Source organism: Crocodylus siamensis, chromosome 5 (assembly GCF_052110815.1).
Source record: "Crocodylus siamensis isolate JL-2025a chromosome 5, ASM5211081v1, whole genome shotgun sequence".
Lineage (NCBI taxonomy): Eukaryota > Metazoa > Chordata > Crocodylia > Crocodylidae > Crocodylus > Crocodylus siamensis.
This window is the reverse complement of record NC_143399.1, coordinates 195,772,445-195,782,374: the sequence shown is the minus strand read 5'-3', so window position 1 is coordinate 195,782,374 and position 9,930 is coordinate 195,772,445. Positions and strand designations below refer to the sequence as shown.

Genomic DNA, 9,930 nt, shown 5'->3' with positions numbered 1-9,930 from the left:
TCCCTGTCTCTACTTGAGATGCACCTGTGGATGCACGACAAGGTGCAGTTAGCCCTGCCAACCGAGACCTCGCATTGTCGTGATGTTCCATCTTGATCCAGGTAGACTCACCATACCACCACCTAATAAGGGACTTCTTGCTTTGGGGATCCCACACAGGATTTTCATAAATATGTATCCATCTTTATAACACATAAAGCTCCTATTTTAAAAAAAAAAAGGGCCAAGAAAATCTAACAGCAGTTATTTTCTGTGGACTTTATTTTAAGTGAACGCTGGTATAAATATAACAGACAGATATACAGAAAGACGGTTATGGCAGAGAGAGAGAGAGAGCGAGAGAGACAGAGAGAGAGAGAGGCAGAAAATGTCCAGATAACATTGATAGACTGAAAGAAAAAGATACAGTAGAAAAACAGATATACAAACAGGCAGGCCCAGGGAAGACGAGATACAGACACTCAAAGTAGGGAGACATGCCAACGGAGAGAGATGGACAGACAGATTGGCAGAATTATCCAGAGAAAACAACATGCTCAGCACCGTTCTGAAAGGAACCGGACACCGCACACAACCACCCGAACCGATTCATGGAAGATGTAAATCTTTCAGAATCTTTCCATTGCCAACTTTAAAAATAACCATTTTGATTTGTATTAATTAGACTATGTTTCAGGTACGTAGCACGGAAGACTGGCTTAAACAAATCCAGTCAATTCTGATAAGCTTTTTTACAATCTTCTCGGCAGGCATCTCTACAGGCGAGCGGTAGATTTTTCTTTGTTATTTAACCAGATGAGGTTGGATTGCAGAGCACCTTTTGTTCAAGTTCTGCGTATCTTTCCAGAAGAGGAAGATAGATCTTAAAGAAAGAAAGAGAAGCATACATGAACATGTTCAAAAAGGTACATTTTAAAACATTCTGCAGTTTGAACAATCCAAAGTAGTCACCCTTCCCTTGACTGCAGTCTCTCCGAAATTCCCTCAGGAACGAATATTCCTCTTTCCCCCCAGTTTTTTTCATGGCCCATTTTCACAGCTCTTTCACAGCTCAATTTTACGATATACACTGAAGTTGCTATTGTGAAGATGTAGTACATTTTCGCGCCGTGCTCTTGTGATATGCAGAAATCATTAATCCAAGGGGAGGTAAGCAACAACCTCTAGTAAGGTCACAAGACCTTTAATATGGTCTAATTAATATTAACCTTCAGTTTAATATGTCCTCCTCTGTAATGACCTTCCTAGTCACCCAACCAAAACCCATGCCCTCCCTGGCCCCCAACATCCACACTGAAATCCTCAGGATATTCAAACACTACGACTAAGATACTCTCTTGCCTGTCATTCCAGCCATATCACCCCATTATACGCACACTTATCCTTTCCTCTCTTCTTCACCACACTAATTCGAGTTTCCTAAGCTCAGTCTTTACAACTCTGCCTCTGACTTCTTACCTTTTGTTTCTTAGCATGTAGCCACTCTGTGCCAATGGTGCTAGTCCAGGCTCCAGGATTTGCCTAAGGCTATGCAGGGCCTTGTCCACATTTCCATTCAGAGGCGTAACAGTGCATTAGCCCTTGTTGCCTCCCCTCCGTTATACTACTATTCCCATTGTCTTACCCCAAATCCTTCATTACAATCTCTGCCAGGATGGAGGGGTCACAAGCAACCCCACAAGCATCCTGTACTGAGGCTGCTGGAAGTGGCGTCAGGTTTGCTGCGACTACAAAAAATAAAACCACTGGATTCAAATCCCCTCTTAAATATGCTCTGCTGTTCTGTATCTTGGGTAAACACCAGGAAAAACACTATTGTTGTTCTTATAGTTCAAAGCAGTCAGACCCCTCACAAGATCAGCTGGTTGCACAAGATTTTCATCGCATGTCACTAAAAGTTTACAAGGCCAGTTGAAAAAAGTTTGGTGCCATCAAATCCTACCCTGAAGGGCTCAAAATCTAACCTGCACCCAAACCAAATTTGCAGCTGACACTACGCCAGGAGCAACTGCACACACTGGAGGGTGGGATCAGCATTGTGCATGCCCTTGATAAACTGGAGAACTAGTGGGAAATTAAGTGAACGAAATTCAGTAGGACAAGTGCAAAGTCCTACGCTTAGGTTGGAACAATTATGTGCACAAATATAGACTGAGGAATGATCAGGTAGGCTGCAGTGCTACAAGAAAGAACCTATGGGTCATCATGGACCAGAAACTGAACAACAGCCAATAATAGTGTCCTCTTGTTGCAAAGTCAATAGTATACTGGATGGTATTAACAGAAGCATCACTTACAAATCAAGGGAAGTGATTCTTCCACTCTGTTTGGCACTGGTATGGCCTCATCCAGAGTGAAGTATCCAGTTCTTAGCACCACACTTCAAGGAAGATGTGGACAGATTAGAAAGGGTCCAGCAGTGAGCAAGAAAAAAATTCAGAGGTCTAAGAAAAATAATTTACAAGCAAAAGCTGGAAGAACTGGGACGATTCAGTCTGGAAAAGAAAAGACTGAGGGGGGATTCAACAGCAATCTTCAAATGCCTGAAGAGTGGCTCTGAAGAGAATGCTGTTAGTCTGTTCTCTGTGGCCACAGGGGACAAGGAGTAACAGTCTTAAATTGCTGCAAGGGAAATTTAGGTTGGATATTAGCAGGAAGTTTCTCGTTGCGGGGGTGGTTAGACATTAGAACAGATTATCTAGAGAGGTTATAGAATACCTGTCCTTGGAAATTTGTGCAATTGGGTTAGAGATCTAGGATGGTTTAGAAAGGGATAGTTTACATTTGAGCAAGGGGCTGGACTCCTGACCCTTCCAGCCCTCCTCTTCTATGATTCTATGAACTTTTCACAAGAAAGAAAAATTGTTTAAGTTTCTGCTGCATTTGAAAAAAAAAACAAAAAAATTGTGATGCTTTGACCTTTTGTTTCAGTTGACTGCAAGGTCTTCAGTGCTGGAGTTCCCCTTCCCCTGAGTAATTGTTTCAATCTGACCAGTGACACGGGGATTTATCTTTTTGTTCTTGGAGTTCAGCACCAAATTTCTTACTCTCCAGTATGACAGTTAAGAGGGACTCGCTGGTTAAATTCAGCAACAGAGAAGCCTGCTTTGATGAATTCTGCTCCTTGCCAGTAAGTTGTTGCACAGTTAAAGCAAATTTCCACAGCAAGTTAAAGACATCAGAGGGAAGTCTAGAATGAATATACAAAGGTAAGCCTATAATAGGTCAGTGGTGGGTACGAATATACTCTCTATACTTGCTTAAGCCTTCTTTATTGACAGGGTTTTTAAATGTATGTTTTAGTTTGGGGGTGTAGGTTGTAACCATGTTGATCTAAGGATATAACAACTTCTTTTAGTTCATGCTTTTAGTTCATGATTAGAGCATCAAACTAAGAATCAGGAAACCTGGGCTATATTCCTCTCTCTGCTGCTGGCTGACTCCATTACTATAGGCAACTCATTTAACTTTTCAGTGCCCCAATTCCTCCTATCTATACAATGAAAAGAAAGAGATCTTTGGTTAAAAGCAGCTATGGAAGTTCAAAGCACATCACACTGCATCTAATTATAAGCATCTCTATGAATGCCTTGCATGTACTGTGTGCCAAATTGCTCTCAGTGCCTGTTGAATATGCCCACCCGGAAGAATGCTGTTGTCTCTGTTTCTCTCAAATTTTATATATATATCTATATATCTATATATTTATACACACACACACACACACACACACACGTCTGTATAAATATATATAGATATAGATATATGCAGGAGCATACAAAATACTGAGCAAACAGTTACAGTTGTACCAGGAGTATCACTGCATCATACAAAATAGCTCTTTTATTTACTGAAACATCTCTGGTCAAGCCTCACTAATTCTCACTATACTAATCTGTACATTTGATGAACCCTGGCGGCCACACCAGACTCTTCAGCAAGGATTTAATAGAGGAGCACTGTATTGTTACCAAGAGCACTGTGTTACTAAGAAAGCAGGTCTCGTACGTACACCATATCATTTCCACAAAATATATAGCAGCATGGTTCCTAACATGCTATGAAGTATTGTCGGGGATACATCACTCCAAATTAAAATGCGTCAAGACAAATGAACAGCTGCATTTAGTGATGCAATGTTTTTCACTGTTTTACTGGGGTTGAACACTCTGCCTGCCAACTAGCAAATTTCAAGCATCTGCAGCAGCTTTCGCAGCCGTCACTGTGAACAAGTGCTGCAATCTACATTACACCTATACTGGATGAATGCGGGGGAAGAGGAGGGGAACTATTTCTCCTGCTTTACTTCCGTTCACTTTCAGCAAAATTCATTCCTATGCAGAGGTCAGTGGTTCCCAAGCTAAGGGTTCGCAGGCCCCAAGGAAATTCAATTACTGCAGATGGGCTTGAATCAGAAGACAGGTTGTAAGATGCTGGGAAGCAGGGAAGTGGTACAAAATAGATTGGGAACTCTTGCCTTGTACTGACTTCACTGAAGAGTTCTGAAGACAGACTAGATACTACTGGCACAACACAGTCCCTTGCAATGCAGGTGTTGGTGACTGGTACTTTATACGCAGACTCATGCAAGCAGTGAGCCCGAATGTCAACCAGTTGAGGGTCTCACCTAGGGCATATATGTGGCTATATTCATACGGGACATCTACATGTTCACTTAAAGCACCTCAATAAACTCCAGAGCAATAAGCTCCACAGTTTATTCATGTGCATCATGTGGAGACTGGACAGAGCAGCCTTGGCTGGCAAAGAGCCCAGGGGGGTCATCCTGCCAGCCCAGAGATGCTCCCCCAGCTCAGTGTGCTGCAGAGGGGCTGGCTGGGGCATGAGGGAGCTTCGGTGTGGGGCTAGCTGGCAGGAGGCCTCCCCACTGAAATACCCCCATGTCCCACCAGTCAGGCAGTGTCTACACATGCGACACTGTGGAGTTTTTTTTACAAGTACTATCCTGCTGAGGAGTAAATTAGTTTACTCCAGACCCCACACGTGCAGACACTGAGATGTTTACTGTGCATCTAATTAGTCAACTGCACAGTAAACATCTCGTGTAGAGGCGCCCATAGAGGATTATTCCTTATGCATCCAGTACTTGCATTCTATTGACATCAGTGCTGATAAAGCCTCCTAACTGCCTCCAAAAAATCCTCCTGAAATCAATTAAAGAGGTCTATTTTTTATAACTGAGGCCCAACAGAAATAAAGAACACCCACGGATGCATAAATAAACATGCTGGAACATAAATTCCCTCTTTGTCACATCTCAAAGCAGAATATTAAACAAAAGCAATCACACGTATCAAAACATGAAGCTCATTATTTGCCTATATCGTCTTCGCTTTCTTACTGCCCACCCTCTTATCTTTAGAGCCAACTCTGCAGCATTACAGTGATCCGTAGGCATGACTTTGAGAGCTGACGTTCCAAACTCTAGATTTCATCACTGGGATTATTTGGCTGCACACTGGGGGAGTCTACACGAGACGTTTACTGCAGACCTGACTAATTAGCTCTGCAGTAAAGTCTCAGCCTCTATACGTGGCTACAGTAAACTAATAAACGTCGCCATAGGGTGTTTACAAGTACTACCCTAGGGTGGTGTTATTTCATGCACCACAATGCAAGTGTAGATGCTGATGGGGCTGGCTAGCCCCATAACATAGCATCCTAGTGCCTCCACAGCACATTAGGCTGGGTTGGGGCAGCCCCAGGCTGACAAGCTAAACCCCCTTCCCACCCCCAGGTCCCCTGCCAGCTGGAGCTGCTCTGACCCAACTCAACGTGCTGTGGTCCCGGACACACGTTTAAATGCAGCACCTAGGAGCAATAAATTCCAGCACAAACAGCACCAGAGTTTATTGGTTCACATTAACAGCATGCGTAGATGCACCCATTGACAGTCGCTCACATTCCCAGGGCTCAACAGCTCCATAAAAATACCACGATAACAAACTGTTATAGCATAGTACAGGATCAGTTCAGACTAAGTCTACTGTCTTTGATGCAAAATAAACTCATTTTAGGATTAAAATGACTCTCTGAAACAGGTAGTTATCTATTCTAATCTGAAGTCTGTCTTTGCTCTCTGACCCACATTTCATCCTCCTGCTACACCTCATCCCAAAATTAGGTTGTGAACTTTCTACGGCAGAGGCTATTTTCTTCTCCCTTATTTGGGCAGTAGTTGGCACAATAGATAGCCTTCTGGGTGAAAGCTACTACAGCTAGTAATAATAATATAGTCAACAATACAAGCTGCTCCATTACCACACCCCTCTAATGTATTATAACAGCCAACAAGGACTGGATCTATCCAAAATTTATGAATGGAACAGAGGACACAATTAAAAGCTATGCATCTTCAGTATAGTGGACTGCACCGCATCCTTCCAATGCTTCCCTGCACAATGGCACTAAAACAAATCTTACACCACTTCACAGGTACATGGCTTGTAAAAACACCAGAGATGTGATTATCTCCAGATAATCATATTCCCTCTCATGCCTTTTTGCTTAATTAACTAACAAGCCAAGCATCTCTGCTTGTAATAGATTACTAAAATAGAGCTGCATTTTAATGCTGTAATAATGGATTCTTACTGTCTGTTAGCATATACTTATTGTTATAAGGTCTCCTGGTTATTTCTGTCATGCCTAGTGGTTCTGATTAATCTTCTTCCTTAAGAGCTCTGAAGGAAGTAAGTGCCCTTTATTTTTAAGATAGGCAAATAGCTCATCAGATCTCCTCTCTAGTGTGCTGAGTTCACCCTAGGAAGGTAGTAACCAAAGGTTACCACATTTTCCAATATTTTATGAGTTTGTTCCATCACCTACTTCATGGGAAGTAGGCCCAGTTGCTAGTGGCAAGCTGTTTTACACTACAGGGTTACTAGGTAAGAGAGGTTCGTGATTTGGACTACGGAGAATGATTCATCCCCTCAGAAATGGTCCCTCCCAAGCTGGGTGGTGTCCTGTAAGGGATGCTCGCAAGGGTGCTATGACAGCTGTTCCTTAAGGGACTTCCATTATTAATCCACTACCTCTTGCAAGAGCTATGTTCTTTGTTTAATGGCTCTCAGCATCTCATTTGCCCGAGCAGTCCGGGAGTGATGCAGAGACGCAGGGATCATGGCAGGCCTCAGACCCCCTAGCAATGCAGGGGGAGCCCGCTGTTACCACTAATTACCAGTAGGGACACAAGCCAGTGCCTAAGGACAGGCCAGTCCTGAGCTCATCTCCTCCTCTTTGGTATAGCTGGCAGTGCTAAAACCACAGGCTCTTGCATTTAAGTGAGTGCAAAGACTGCAGATGATCCTCAGCCTCTGTACAGGTAATGCAACAAAGCATTACCTATAAGGGGCAAATGACTCTGTGTCAAATAACCTTCCCACACCCTCCACATCCACAGGGGAACCTAAGCACACTACAACAGGAGGAATCCGGTTCCACTGTATGTACATAGACCCTCCTATTCAGGATTTAAATGAACTCAGATGTAGTGTTTCACTTCCATCCGCAATCAGGTTTCCCCCTTCTCATGACCAGTGCTTGCTGCTGAAAACCTGCGTCGAAGAAAGGATGAAACCAAACCAGACTCCTGAGCTCTGACCTGTTTCTCCCTCTGCTGCTGAGGCCTGGCCCTTGCCTGACCATGAAGGGAAGTGATCAGGGCAACTTCACACTGGTTAGCCAGGCTGCCTTACAAGAGCTCCTGAGTGCAGCAGATCTTAACCTCAGGATGACTTTGAAGTTTATAAAAAGAACCGTCATTTAAGCAAAAGCCACTAAACTCAACAGAATGAAATTGGACAGACAGGGAGATGCAGCCCTGCAAAAAAACCCAAACCAAACTGACTCATCACATTATGAATTTTTACTGCACTGTGCATGCTAACACACTGTATTACTGACAGGCCCTGTGGCTTTCTGCAGTTTCACAGCCATGAAACTAGCCAGGGAATCCACTATCAACTGTAAAATTACAGGACAGGGAGAAGGAAATTGGTGTGGAATTTGTAATTGCAAGAAGCTGTTTTTAATGGGATGCAGCTGGGACATAAAACCCAAGTGCAGAAATGGTTATTCTTCAGCCTGCCGCTTGGTCACTACCTTCTCTATCATGCACTCAGTATCAATTGAAGCAATAATTCACAGCCTCCATGTCGTTTCATATCCAATAAAAAATGAGTGAGGGGAGCCAGGTCTAACCAAGTGGAAAAAAGCAGAAGAAGGGCATTGAGACAGAGATAATTAACTCTTATTAGCTTCCCAGGCACTCTATATGGATGCGAGTAAATGGAAAAGGAGCAGAAGAATTTGCCATTGGTATTTCCAGCCAGGCTGTGACTGTGACTATGTTCCTCCTTTTGCACTGCTGTAAGAGGTAACTGCATTCTCAAAACTTCAAACTTCACAGCAAAGGGGGGCACTAAATAGGAGGTGTGCCTGAACTCATGACCCTGCCCCAATCCACACAAGTAAGAAGAGCTACCTTTTGCATGGGGGACAGCCCTGTGCTCTTACAAGTGTTCTTCAAAGTCATATCTCTAGGGACAAAAGCCAGAGCAGGGCTCGCCAATATTAATTTATCTTTTTAAAAATTGGGGAAAGATAATAAGCAATCAAGTAAGCAAAATCAGATCATGCAGTTTTAAGTTCCTGACTGTCTTAATATTTCTGAAAGGGGTGTGTATTAGATTGTCATAATCTCACACTGTTTAAGAATTAAAATTACTAGTAAGTATAGATGCAATGCAGCACGATCGCTTCTTCATCATTATGTCTGGTCCTGCCTGGTATTCCTCTACCCATTTAGGTGGAAATTTGGTGGTTTGGTAGTTCCCAAGAATTTAAATAAAAGCTCTAAAGCCTGAATGTCTGCAGTTACCGTGCATCTGGTTTTTAATGCAAGATTCATGGCTGTCTAGATGTTTGCCGGCAATTGAAATGAGTGGATGTTGAAGATATTTAGATTCAGGACAGCTACAACTAAAAATAGTATTAGCTAGGTTTCTTGCTGCATACTGTCGATTTATCATATAATGTTAAATTATGCATAGGAAACTCTAATAAAGTTAAGGCTTTTTAGAACTTCAGCTGGGAAAAACTGCCTTTTAATGGGACATTAGAAGTCCCAAAGATGAGCTTTGCCATAGTTTATATGAACTATGAAATCCTGTTACCTGCTTAACACCAGCTTAATTTTTACAGGGAACATTAAAGGATGTCTGTAGCGAAAATTTGTTAGAGGGAGCATTCTTGGTAGTTAGGAATCATTTGGCTGTTCAGACTGAAAGCTATCCGAGAAGATGTGTGTTCCTCTCATCAGTAATTAAGGATCAATGTTAAGGACCAGGCTGGAAGAGATCTTTTCCGATGTTTTCCAAGGGGAGAAAACAAGTCCATTCACACCTGCCTCAGTGTCAACTGCCTGCAGGCAAATTAAGACTATTTTGTCAATTAACAGTTAGGACCTGACTGACCTGCCTTGGCATTAAACCTGAACTATAACCTTTTCTCTCCTTGAAGGAAGATTTTGCTCTCTGCCAGATCCGATTAGGGCAATTCACTCTTACAGATCTGGAAGTAGTGATCACTTAAGCATTATAGGGTCATTATAGCAAGGATCTCCCAAATCAATCCTTATAACAAGGATACATAGTAGATTAACACATCTAAATTCATCCATTTCAGTGAAAAATATTAATACCAACCACTACACTTTGAAGTACGCAGGAAATAAAATGAAAAATGGCAACACTGCAAAGCTCACTCACCTCATCAGCCTCAGCAGCTGGTGTAACAACTAATCTAGGCGCTGGTGCTAATTTCACAACATCAGCCAAGGACACGCTTGTCTCTGCCACCAGCCCTGCAACGAGAATCGCAATCCTGATCAATACACAAAAACAAGAT

General features: G+C 42.6%; 1 protein-coding gene across 2 annotated transcripts in view; it reads right to left on the bottom strand.

The window, feature by feature from the left end:
- Positions 1 to 243: 243 nt before the first annotated feature.
- Positions 244 to 9,930, bottom strand: part of XYLB (xylulokinase) — a 127,311-nt gene continuing 117,624 nt past the window's right edge. For both annotated transcript variants that reach the window (XM_090047756.1, XM_090047757.1), the window contains exons 18-19: positions 9,792 to 9,886; positions 244 to 862 (exon numbers count right to left, since the gene is read on the bottom strand). In XM_090047756.1, coding sequence (XP_089903882.1) covers positions 788 to 862; positions 9,792 to 9,886 — 170 coding nt within the window. In that variant the 3' untranslated portion in view covers positions 244 to 787. The remainder of the gene's footprint in view (positions 863 to 9,791; positions 9,887 to 9,930) is intronic.